The 11,521-nt window shown below is 60.9% G+C and overlaps 3 protein-coding genes across 3 annotated transcripts in view; 1 reads left to right on the top strand and 2 right to left on the bottom strand.

The window, feature by feature from the left end:
* RNF26 (ring finger protein 26) overlaps positions 1 to 325 on the top strand; it is a 1,419-nt gene extending 1,094 nt beyond the window's left edge. The window contains exon 2 of the mRNA XM_007456275.1: positions 1 to 325. Within this exon, the coding sequence (XP_007456337.1) occupies positions 1 to 325 (325 nt within the window).
* Positions 326 to 2,865: 2,540 nt separating this feature from the next.
* C1QTNF5 (C1q and TNF related 5) lies at positions 2,866 to 4,368 on the bottom strand. The gene is made up of 2 exons (XM_007456274.1): positions 4,117 to 4,368; positions 2,866 to 3,784 (listed from the first exon to the last, which is right to left on the bottom strand). The coding sequence occupies exons 1-2, from the start codon at positions 4,328 to 4,330 to the stop codon at positions 3,267 to 3,269; spliced, it is 732 nt and encodes a 243-aa protein (XP_007456336.1). The 5' UTR covers positions 4,331 to 4,368; the 3' UTR covers positions 2,866 to 3,266.
* A 765-nt stretch (positions 4,369 to 5,133) lies between these two features.
* On the bottom strand, positions 5,134 to 10,222 carry MFRP (membrane frizzled-related protein). The gene is made up of 13 exons (XM_007456273.1): positions 10,169 to 10,222; positions 9,942 to 10,044; positions 9,716 to 9,829; positions 9,466 to 9,627; positions 9,119 to 9,332; positions 8,570 to 8,700; positions 8,317 to 8,442; positions 8,012 to 8,088; positions 7,501 to 7,649; positions 6,881 to 7,011; positions 6,622 to 6,753; positions 5,902 to 6,029; positions 5,134 to 5,811 (listed from the first exon to the last, which is right to left on the bottom strand). The coding sequence occupies exons 1-13, from the start codon at positions 10,220 to 10,222 to the stop codon at positions 5,587 to 5,589; spliced, it is 1,746 nt and encodes a 581-aa protein (XP_007456335.1). The 3' UTR covers positions 5,134 to 5,586.
* Between the last annotated feature and the right edge of the window lie 1,299 nt (positions 10,223 to 11,521).

Here is an 11,521-nt window from a genome sequence, read left to right as displayed (position 1 = left end):
CGCTCTTCCTGAAGCTGGGCCCAGATCAGAGGCAGAAGAAGAGGAGGTCAGGATGGCCAGAGTGACGGCTGCCCGGGGCCGGGAGAGGCTCAACGTGGAGGAGCCTGTAGCTGGGCAAGACCCATGGAAATTGCTGAAGGAGCAAGAGGAGCGGAAGAAGTGCGTCATCTGCCAGGACCAGAGCAAGACGGTGCTGCTTCTGCCTTGTCGGCACCTGTGCCTCTGCCAGGCCTGCACTGAGATCCTGATGCGCCACCCCGTCTACCACCGCAACTGCCCACTGTGCCGCCGGGGCATCCTGCAGACCCTCAACGTCTACCTCTGAAGACTCCCTCCCCGCCTGCCCACCCCTCCACGCAGCCACCTGCGCTAGGACAGCATTCACACCTGATCTCTGGGTCCCAGCCTGAAGCCCCTCCTGCCCCTGTGGCCGTCCTGCCGGGCCTCGGAGCCATAAGTCCCGGACATGGAGATGGGAAACTCGGGAAGACTGTGGCTTGGCTGGGGTCAGGGTAACAGCTTATCCTTACCCAGTGGGTCCCAGTGATGCCGAGGGTGGTGAGTGTGTCACTCTGCGAGGCCCTGAGACTGTTCTCTGTGGACTCCCCTCCAGCTTGCCAGGGCCCACCCAGATACCCGCGTGTGGGGCTCCCCCTCTCCGCTTCTGGTTGTTCTGTTGGGGATTTGCAGGTTCTCTCCCTGCTCCCTTCCCACTTCCTCCCCTGCTTCTGCAGCCACACACTTCAGCGTCATTTGGGTGTTGTGGCAACTCAAGGGCCTTGGGATGATCTTGAACATGTGCTTTCAGCTGGAGCCCCTGTGTTCTGGCAGGCTTTGGGGGTAGAGTATCTCTCGGGTGCCCTCAGAGCTGCACCTACCAGTCACGATCTTACGAGGCTCCCTTCTGACCTGACCCGACAGCTGGGATGAGAATTAACCCCCAGGTGTGTGTGTGTTTGCACCTGGCTTTGGGACCATATGCCCTCTGACACCCCAGCACCACTGGGAACCGCGGGGGGGATAGCCAGATTTCTACTCCTATCCCTTTCACTCACCACATCGCGGAGTGAGATGGCATTCCCCTTCTGTTCGTCTCTCCCTGGCATCGGGGAGGGCAGACTGTGCACATTTCACTAGGGTCCAAATACAGAAGGGGCCAGGGCCGGGAGGCATGCAGCTCCCTGAGGCATCTGTCTGGCCCAGGATCCAATGAATGAAGTTCTGTTACAGCTCTGACGACCTCTGTGTGCATCTTTGCAAGGGCGAGCCGTCGGTTAGGGTGATGGATGCTGCAGCAGGGTCCTTCGGTCCTGCCGGGGTCGCAAGTGTGGTTGGTGGGGGACCTGGCAGAGAGATAAGATAGGGTGCCTTGGGGAGAGCCCCTGCCAGGTGTGGCTGGCTTTGCTTTCACCCTGATTTGTGCCCTCTCACGTGCACAGCTTTTGGAAAGCTCTCCTTATCTTTTCTATCTTTCCAGAATTAGCCCTAGGAGAGAGGAGTGTGAACTTGCTCACCCTTTGGGTCAGCCCTCCCAGCTTTTCCTCTGGTGCCACTCCTCCCAGGAGGGAACTTGGGGTTCCTACTGCCTGGAGTCCAACCTACCCTCAGATCCCTGGAGGAGTTGGTGCTTGTCGTTGTGTCTCTTGGCATAGAGTGGCGCTGTGATGGGCTGGAGTATGGCTGTGGAGCCTCCTGGTGGACAGCTGGGAGGCCTGTCTCTAGCTCACTGGGTCCAGTCGCCATTGGTCATATCCATCCTCACATGACCTGCAAGAGAAGGGGGGACACTACCCCATAATTGTATGTTAAATCTAGGAGCATGATGCCAGGGACAACCTTCTGGAAGGGGGTGGGGGAGGGGAAAGCGGTAGATGGGAAGAAACTCCGAGGAGAGGCCCTTCCACCTTCTCTTGGGTTGAGAGCCTGAGGGGATGTGGGCGGGCCAGCCCGGGTTTGTTAGTCATCGGGTCGGGGGTGGGGCAAGGCGAGGAGCCTCGGAGGGGCTTTGCGGCTAGCCTCAGACTGAGTGGTGTGGCCCGGTTCAGTGAGTGACTGTTCCCCACATCCACCTTGGAGTTGGGAGGCCTGAGAAAGGGCTCTTTTTTTCCCTTCCCCCAACTCTGGACAGGGAGCTGAGCGAGGGGAGGCTTGGTTCCTTCCAGTCTCTGTTTAATGTGAGGATAAACATTTTATGAGAGAAGATAAACTTCCTGAGCTGGGAGCAAATGACCCCCTTTTCCTCCACCCCCATCTGGAATCCCACTGGCGGAGCTCAATACCCTTCCTTCCCCTAACCACCTTAGCAGTCAGGAGCTCAGCTACCTAGGGTCATTGCTGCATTCTGGAACTGGGCTGCCCCCTCGTGGCCATCTCCAAGATGACATCTCTAGACACCCAGGGACCCTCCACTCCCCTGGCATGGGGGACAGAGAAATAGCTTTCCAGTCATCTAGGGACCAGGCAAGTAGCCAGAGCAGCCATGAATGAAAATCCTGGCTTCCTTTCTGTTGGTCAGGGCAGGGATGTGTGTGGTGAAGTTCCACCCAGTTCATATGACATCTTTGAGTTAGAAAAAGGGGCTCCTCCTTCTGGGTGGCCAAAGTCTGACACCCGGACACCCTCCTCAGCAGGGGCTCCCGTTCACAACCTCCACTGCTTACCCAGCAGGTCTGTGGAGCGGCCTCTCCTTCACCTGGGCCTGCTTCCCGTATCTCCTGGCCCATAGCTCCGTCCAGCCAAGAGCCCTCCCTTCTGCCTGAGCGCCCTCCCCACCCACCGTCCTCCCTCTTCTCCCCATTCTCGGAGTCAGGGCATCCCCACCAGTAAAGAAGAAAGGCTGAAGCCAGTAACAGGGTTGTTGTTGTTGTTTTAAGATTTATTGAATGATCTCTGAGAAAAAGGCCCAGGAGCAGGAGGGATGAGGGAGGACCCAGAGAAGCAGAGGACTGGGAAGGGAGCACCCCACCTTGGGGTCCTGGGCCAGAGCAACTGCGGGGACTCACACCTGCCAGCACACTGCCAGCACGCTGCCTGCCAGCACTCCTTTGGTCTAGGGCAGAAATCCAGCCACTGCCCCGTGCTGCCAGCCCTGATCTCAGCCTCTGTCCCCATCCCCTGCCTGCAGCAGAACGGAGAGGCCCCCACCCCACCTCCGCGGTCATTCACAACATTCCAGGGGGGGCCAGCCCTCCTGGATGATGTGGCTGTCAGTGTCATGCCCTCCTGCCCTTCGAGTGAGACAGCGTGCGCTCACTTTCCAGTGGGCATCAAGCGAAGACAGGGGAGTTGTGCCAGTCAGAATACACTAGAAATCCAGAGAAGGTGCTGTCTGTCTTGATGCTGGCGTAGATGCCAATATAGTCACCCACGCCCACCTGTACCCACACCTGGTCTTCGGGCTCCAGCCTCACCATGGCGCCCCCGGAGAGCGAGGCTGGCTTGGGCCACCCCCCGAAGAACTGGAAGAAAGAGGCGATGGACTCTCCATTCTTGACCAGATCGAACTGCAGGCTAGCCCGGTAGACGGTGGCGTGGACGGCAAAGTAGTAGACCCCGGGCACGTGGCAGGTGAACTTGCCGGTGACGGCGTCGTAATGTCCCTGCTCATTCACCAGCACGCGGTCGAAGGGTAGGGGCGCGTCCGACGGCGGGGGCACCCGGCTCTCCGAGCGCTTGGCACTGAAGGCGGAGCGCGGAGGCACCGAGCACTCGCCTGCTGGCCCGGCCGCCCCCACGGGGCCTGCTTCTCCTCGCGGCCCGGGCTCCCCACGCGGCCCCGGGAGGCCTGCGGGGGTGGGGGTGGGGGGAAAGCGGAGCAGTTAGGGCGCGCCCGCTGCGGGCCTCCAGCATCCTCCCTCAGCCTCCCAGCCGCCCCTTCCCGGCCGGGGCCGCCCTGCGCCCCAGGGCCCCCTCCACGCTTCCTGCAGGGCTTGGGGCAGATCTGAGGGTCCCAGGGGTTCTGGCTCCCGCAGCTGAGTCCCTCTCTCCTCTCCCGGCTCCGGCCGGGTCGGACGGGGACGGGAGCGGCGCCCCCTAGCGGCAACCCCGAGCCCCGGGCCCCCGGGAGCAGGAGCGGGGCCGCACTCTTACCAGCCTCCCAGCGGAGGCGCTTCTTACCCGGCCTCCCGCCCTCGCCTTTCTCTCCCGGAGCCCCGGGCGCGCCATCGCGGCCGTCGCGGCCGTCGCGGCCGGGCAGACCCTGGCTACCATGGTGGCCCGGCGTGCCGGGGAGGCCGGGGTGCCCCGGGCACAGGCTGGGGATCTTGTTGTCGTCCAGCGGGGGCGAGCCGGTCGCCAAGCCCAGGAGCAGCAGAGTGAGGAGCGGCCTCATGGCTCTGGCACGCGGAGCCCGGACGCCGCGGGCCTCTGGTCGTCTGTGGGCTGGGCGGGACAGGAGTCGGGACCCGGAATCCTGGGACCTGCCTCGGTCCCCGCCCCGGCGCAGCCGGCTCGGTCCCCACCCCACTGCCATGTCCCTGAGTGAGGCTGAGTGGCCTCGAGGGGACGAAGAAGGGGGCGCCCCTAGACCCAAGAACCCCGAGAGCACCGCGCAGGGGGAAGGAGAGGCCGGCCCTCCCACCACCACCACCCCGGGCCGGCGCCCAGTCTTTCCCACAGTCCCCTCCCCCATCCCCATTTCCCCGCCCCCCGCCCCCACCTTCGCGACCAGACTCACCCCCCTCCCGGCTCCCGGGGCTGCTCGCTCTCTCTGTGGCCTCCTTCGGGGCTCTCGCTACTCCGGACCCTCCAGTTGACCCCTGCTTGCTACCTTCCTTCCCTGCGCTTCTCTCTAGCCAGGCGCCCCCTGCCCTCAGCGTCCCCCTGGTCCCGGTTCGTTCTTTGCCGGCTCTGCTCTGCTCCTCCCAGACTCCAAGAGGAAACCAGTTGTTCGGGGGCCAAGAGCCCGGGCCGGGAAATAACAGGGAAATAACTCGTGGTGTCGCCCGGCGGCCGGCCAAAGTTTGGTGGAGAAAGGAGGGAGAGATTTGAGGCGGGCGCAGAGAGGCAGAACCATGAGAAACAGACGTTCGGGGCATCTACGGCTCCAAGGAGCTGGAAGGAGAGATGGTGCCACGACGGAGATCAAAGACAACACTCTAGTCCAGGAGAAATAGAAGCTGAGAACCGAGGGTGGACGGTTCTAGAAGCAGTAGACAACTGGATCCCCAGGGCTCAGAATAGGGCCTGCCACATGACTAGGCACTGGGTACATTTTTTTTTTTTTGAATAAATGAAAAAGTCGGAAAGCGGGTGGTAGAGAGCCTGAAAAAGCAGATGGAGATGAGGAAGGTAGAAGGTGGGAAATTGGGGTCAGAGGCTTGGGTGGGAAGCAATCTAGATTATCACTGGTACAGTGTGGAGTCAGGCCAGCTGTTTGCAGCAGCTGGGGCAAATAAAAGGATAGGGAAGGATCTGGCAGGGTGGGAGGGTCCCGTTAGCCCTGCTGAGGACTCCTCTTCCCCTCCCTGGGAGGACCCAGAGGGGATGGGCAGAGTCCCATGCTGGTCCCCTTCCTTTGCTCCCCTGCCTGCCCACCCTGATAGGCAAAGGAGGATGGGCAGCAGAGGGCAGGGGCCCGCCTCAGGGTCAGGGCTGGGCACAAGCCTCCAAGCCAGCTGCCTCAGGCAGCCTGTTGCAGTTAAAGGGCCAGGGGGTGCCCAGTAGTGCCAGGCCAGACTGGCACTGGCGCTCTGCCTCCTGGCAGACAGAGCGGCAAGGGGGAAGGACACTGCCTAGCGGGGTGCAGTGGGGCACAAGTAGCCCACAAAGGAGCCTCCGGAAATTCTGGTAGCAGGGCAGGCTTGTCAGGCTCTGTGGAAGGAGGAGACCAGCCCTCAGGCACCCTGCTCCCCCAGGTCCCTCCCCTCCCTGGGGGTTCCTCCTTATCTCTCCCTGGAGCACCTTGTAACCTCTGAGGACCTCCACCACCTCCTCCTGGGTGGCCATGCCCACCCAGATGTTAGGGAAGGCCGTGGTGTTGTAGCTCAGACCGATGCACATCTCCACCTGGACAGGCTCACAGGCCAGCTCTGCAGGGGTGGGAGGGGAGGGTCACTCTGGGGAATACTCACTGGCTGTGTGAGCTGGGACAAGTCACCTAAGCGCTCCCTATGGGTCAGATGGGGAGAATCAAAGGAGATAACACAGAGAGATGCTTTATCCATGTTGAGGATTCCCGTTTTCCTCGAGAGCCTACTCCAAGCATCATTCGCCAGCCCTGGGCATGATGCAGGCACCTCTATGATCTCAGGGAGCTAGGGGCACCAACATTGGCAGGACCAGGGCATCTGGAAGGAGCTCCCCCGCTCTCCCCCCGTCTCTGAGGTGGGCCCTGGAGAGGGCCTCTCTGTGTAAGGCTGGATGAGCTCTTGAAGCCTCAACCATCAACTCCCAGATTCCCATTTCCCTCGGGGGTGACACTAAGTACCCTTGCCACTCCTGGGGGGAGAATCCCTCCAGTGTTTGGTGGAGTGGTCCAGAGTCAGGCTAGTGGGCCCCCCACCCCATCAGGGAAGATAGGGATGGCTGTCATGACACGTGCCAGTGGGTTTCTAGGGATGGGCACCCAGCCCGCTCAGGCCTGCCAGCCCCCCTTGCGGTGCCCTGGGGCAGGCTCCTCACCTGGGGGTGGGAGCAAGGGGATGCTGCAGTTATCATCGCTGCTCTCTGTGCAGTCTCTCCACATGCCACACATCCACTGCAGATTCTTACACCCTCCATCCCGGCAGGAGAACTCTCCGGGCCCACAGGGGTCTGCAGGCACAGGGGGCATGCCTGTACCCCCACTGCCTTCACAGTGCCCTGAGCAGGGTCCAGAGCCCTTCCCTGTTCTCCTGGAGGCGCCTCCACTGCCCACACCCACTCGCCCAGGGCCACCTACTCTCTGTGGCATTGAGGGCCCGGTAGGTGGCCGAGAAGCCCCCGATGCTGATGCCACGGTCTGTCCTAAAGAGCACAGCCAGCTGGTGGTGCGAGGAGATGAGGCGCGGGGGCGGCTCTGCTCCACAGAACCTGCCCAAAGCAGACAGCAGTCCTGACGCGGGGCCCCCCCGCAGACGTGGCACAGAGCTGGGTGCTCTGGGCGATGCCAGAGGGGATGGGAGGCGTAGTCACTGACTCATGGGACTGGTGAGGAAGACACACATGTTCAGGAGACAGAGTACTAAACAAACGAAACAAACTGCTTGAACTTGAGCCCCTTCGACCTGGGGAAAATCAGTGAGGGTTCTGGGGGAAGCTATAAATAGACCGGGCAGGTGGGAGAGCTGGGACAGGGAGAGCCTCCTGGAGGAGGTGATGTAAGGAGCAAAGGTGAGAGGGACAGGTACGAAGGTGAGGAAGGACAAGCCTTTTTCAGGGTGACAGTGCGGGGACCTCCAGCTCGGCGCAGGAGAAGACAATGAAGCTAGTGTGTGCGTGGGCCGGTTTGTAGGAAGCCTTGACCTCGGACGCTGGAAGATGGGGTTTATCCTCAGCTCCTCCCGCTGGCTCCGCCAGTACCTGCCCAGGAGGCTGAGGGCCCCTGAGTTGCGGGTCTCATACACTTCCACATAGTCAAACTTGCACTCGTCCTGAGCTTCCAGGCTGAAGTTGTGGAACAGCAGTTCGATGCCATGTCCAGCGGGCACCGAGATGTGCCAGGTGCAAAGCTGGGGGAGGGCACAGGTGGAGTAATTTATGGGTTCCTTCTTTTGTCCCAATCGGAGCTCCAGATGGGCTTCCCCCTGCTGCAGGCGGGGTAGGGAGTGGGTGGGCCCTGCCCACACTGCTCGCATCATCGGTGGTGGCCGCGGAAGGGCCTTTAACTTATCTGGTCTCAGAGATAAGCTTACCCAGCACGGGAACATGGATACCTAGTAAGCACTTAATAATGTTCCCTTCCTGCCTGCTTGATCTCTGACCTTCCCAAGTACAAGGCAGTATCTGCCATGCTGTTCTCAATCGCACTAACCCGGATGCTCAGGTGTGCCCACGTGGGCTGCACCACCCTCCCTATGGAGCGCTGGCTTACCTGTTGGTGAGGGTACTGCTGCAGGTAGCTGGGAGCAGAGAAAGTGCCCTGGAGCCCAGTCAGGTTCCCCCCACACCCTGTAGAGAGGAGGAGGGGCTCATGAGTTTGCCAGGGTCTGTGCCTTGGCCCGGCAGGGCCAGCAGGGATGGCAGAGAAGAGTTTTGGCTGTGCCCGTGGGGAGACAAGTTCTGGGCCAGAAGAATGACCAGGCAGGTTTGGAGCTGGGCCAGGCCTGGGGAGGCCAGCCTGAACCTGGATCAGATGCCTGAGGACAGTACCCGCCCTGAGGCTGGCCGGGCCCATACCCGAGAACTTGGCGCTGCAGTTGGCCTCGTCACTGCCATCAGCGCAACTGGCAAAGCCGTCGCACACCGAGTCAGGTAGCAGGCAGACGAGCTGGTCGCAGGGGAACTCATCGTGGGCACAGCTACCTGGGGGCGGGCATCTGGATTCAGAACCCCCTAGAATCTCTACCCATTTTGCAGGGCTGCGAGTGGCTGGAGAGGGGGGAAGTGGACAGTTGACGGGTAGCTGGGGACCTGGCGGGAAAACACTCACCATGACCGGGGGCCACGGCCTGGTACCAGGCACGGAAGCCAGATCCTTCCACACTGCTGTCAGAGACGAAGGCCACGCGGAGGTGGCTGGCATTGGTGTTGAGTGTGGGGGGAGGCACCCTCCCACACACTCTGCAAGAAGCCAGATTGGGAGTGACGGAGGCTCAGAGCTCAGGGCCAGCCAGAGTGGAGCCTGCCTGGGCCCTGCGGTCCTCTTCCCTCAAGCCCTGTCCTGGGGACGATGTGTCCAAAAGGTTCCCTTCATTTCCAGCAGAGCTCTGACCTCCCTGGCTCCTGCACATCCATTCTTGAGGCATTTATCCATGGGAAAGATATGTAGGAGCTCCAATTTCCAGATTTGGAAACCAAGGTCAGAGAGGGGAAGTGACCTTCCCAAGGTCATATAGCAAGATGGTGGCAGAGCTGGGCCCAGAGGCCAAGTCTCTCCGTTTCCTCCCAGTCAAGAATTTCCCACTGCAGTTCCCTGGTTCTGCCCTCCAGACAGTGGTTCAGGAGTGGGGTGGGATCTCCTGGGGGCAGAGGGACCCACCTGAGGAGGGGGCCTTCAGGCTCGGGGGAGATTTCCAAGCGATCAAAAAGACAGGAGGCCACACTCTCCACGCTGAGAGCTTCGATCTTGAGCTGTATTGCATGGTCTGTGGCCACTTGGATATGCCACACGCAGTGGGCGTTGGGTGGGTAAGGGTCTGGGTAGTCGGGGCTGCTGAAGAAGCCCCTTGGGCCAGGAAGGAGGCCCCCACAGGCTGCAGGGACAGAGGTTAGAGTTCAGAGGTCAAAAGGAGAGAGACTTGTTTTTACAAGATGCCTCCTCCCGGCCTCCCCTCCCCGCTGCCGTCTTGGGCCCCTCTCCAGGAAGATCTGCCCCATAGTACTCACTCGACTGGGGTGTGGGGCTCATGCCTGCCTCCGGTTGCCCTTTAGGGGTCCCAGTTGCCTGAGAGGTAGTGGGGATGGGAGTTGGGGTGGAGCCAATGGTGGTGAGGCCTTGGGAAGGCAGTGGATGATGGGAGGCCCCGGACGCGGGTGTAGCCTGCAATTCTGGAGGCGGGAAGACAGGGGAGTGGGATTCAGAGGTGCTGGATCTCTTGCAGGGCATGGGAGACTCATGGAGGCCTTGGGAACTTACGGGCCAGGATGATGGCCACCAGCAGCCCTAGCAGCAGCAGCAGCAGGCTGGCCAGCAGGAGGACACACAGCCAGGAGAAGTGGCAGTCAGGCTGCAGCCCTCGGGGACGCCGACCTGCGGGCAGGCGGGGTGGGCTTTTGAGAGCCCTCTCCCTTGGGCATCTCTCACACAGCCCTTAGCCGCTGGGCCTTTCTGTCCTACCCAGCTCACCCCCTGAGATGGTTACCATGCCAGGGAGCTCGGGTGCTGCAGCTGGCGTCCTCCTGGAGGCTGGGTAGGGGGCAAGGTGGCCCTGATTCAGGCTCAAAAGCAGGATTGCAGAATTCAGTCTGAAGGGAGAGACTTGAGGGCTGAGGTCCGGTGGTAGCACTGCCTGGCAGGTGTGTTCACTGGGCACTGCCAGCCCTAGGTGGGCATCTGGGTCTTGCGGGAGTGGTCCTGTATGACCCTTACCTTGCTCAGCTCTGTCGCCTCCACGCAGAGGATGATGTCTGAGCAGTCCTTCATGGCTCTAGGCTCTGCATGGCTTTCTCTTGAGTCCCTGCGACAGCCCAAGACCCCAGAGGGCCCGCTCCCTGCCCCGAGGCCCCCTCTCAAAGGGGCAGCCTCTGCTCCGCTCCCTGAGGACGAGGGCTGCCAGGCTAGACCAGCTCTCCCGTTGCCCTGGGCAGACTGGTTCCAGGCTGGCTCTGGCTACTGGCTATTCTGTCTCTGTGTGGGGGAAGGGACAGCAGGCAGAAGGAATTCGCAGTGGCATGAAATGGTCCCTTAATCCAACTCAGCTGAGGATGCCGAGGTCAAGACCCTGGCACAGAACAGCAGTCCTTAAAGGCGCAGGCTGAGAACACCCCCTGGAGGAAGCTCGGTGCTCCGTCGGGGGTGTGACCAGGGAGCTGGCCACCCCCTTTCCTAACCTCACTGAGGTGCTGAGTGAGTGTCTGAGGGGTGCTGGGAAGGAAGGGAGACAGCGGGGCAGTTTTGCAGGCACGAGGAAGCCTTCGAAGCCGGGTGTGATGGTTTGGCAGCTTCAAGGCCTGTGAGTCCTCAAGGTCCTGGACAGACCAGCAGCCCATCGCTCCTGGCCATCGGGGCGACCGAGGCATTAGCCAAGCCGGGTCTTTGGAAGTCCCCCTAAAGCACCTGGGTGCCCGGGACAAGGAGATAAGTCTTTCTGGGCTGCTTGTGTCTGTGCTGATGTGAGTCGGGGAGCGTGAGGGGTTGGCTGCCTCAGCCCGTAGGAGAAAGGGCAGTGGAGGAGGTGAAGGTGCCCAAGGCCTTGGACGGGTCGGTCAGGGCTGGCCCTTCAGATGGGCTGTGGAATCCGGCAGGTGGTGCCATCTGCTGTTGCAGGACAGAAAACCTGCACTCTGCAAAGTACATTACTCCGTGACTCTCTTTCTCCACGAGCGAAGTTCTCTTGGAAAATCCCAGCCTGGCGCAGCTGTCCTCGGGGAGAAGGGAAAGGGCTTGTTAATCTGTTTTGTGTTAGCCACGCTCACGCTGAGTCGGGCAGGGCAGGAGGTGGGGAGGCAGCATAATATTTCTGACTACTGTTTGTAGAATGTCTGTTATGTATTAGGCCCTGGGCCAGAGGTCCTATGTGCAGTTTCTCTCCTTGAATCGCTCTGAGGTAGAATAACCATTTTACAAATGATGGCCTAAGGGTCCAAGAGGTTAAGTAACTTTCCCAAGGTCACATCAGCTTCCCCAAGATACAGAGACAAGAGTTGAACCCGGGGCTGGGTAAATCCAAAGCGCACGTTTTCTCTGACACACGTCTTTTTTTTTTTTTTTTTTTAAATTTAT

This window comes from Lipotes vexillifer, unplaced genomic scaffold, assembly GCF_000442215.2.
Source record: "Lipotes vexillifer unplaced genomic scaffold, Lipotes_vexillifer_v1.1 scaffold753, whole genome shotgun sequence".
Lineage (NCBI taxonomy): Eukaryota > Metazoa > Chordata > Mammalia > Artiodactyla > Lipotidae > Lipotes > Lipotes vexillifer.
This window is presented reverse-complemented; position numbering and strand designations above follow the sequence as displayed.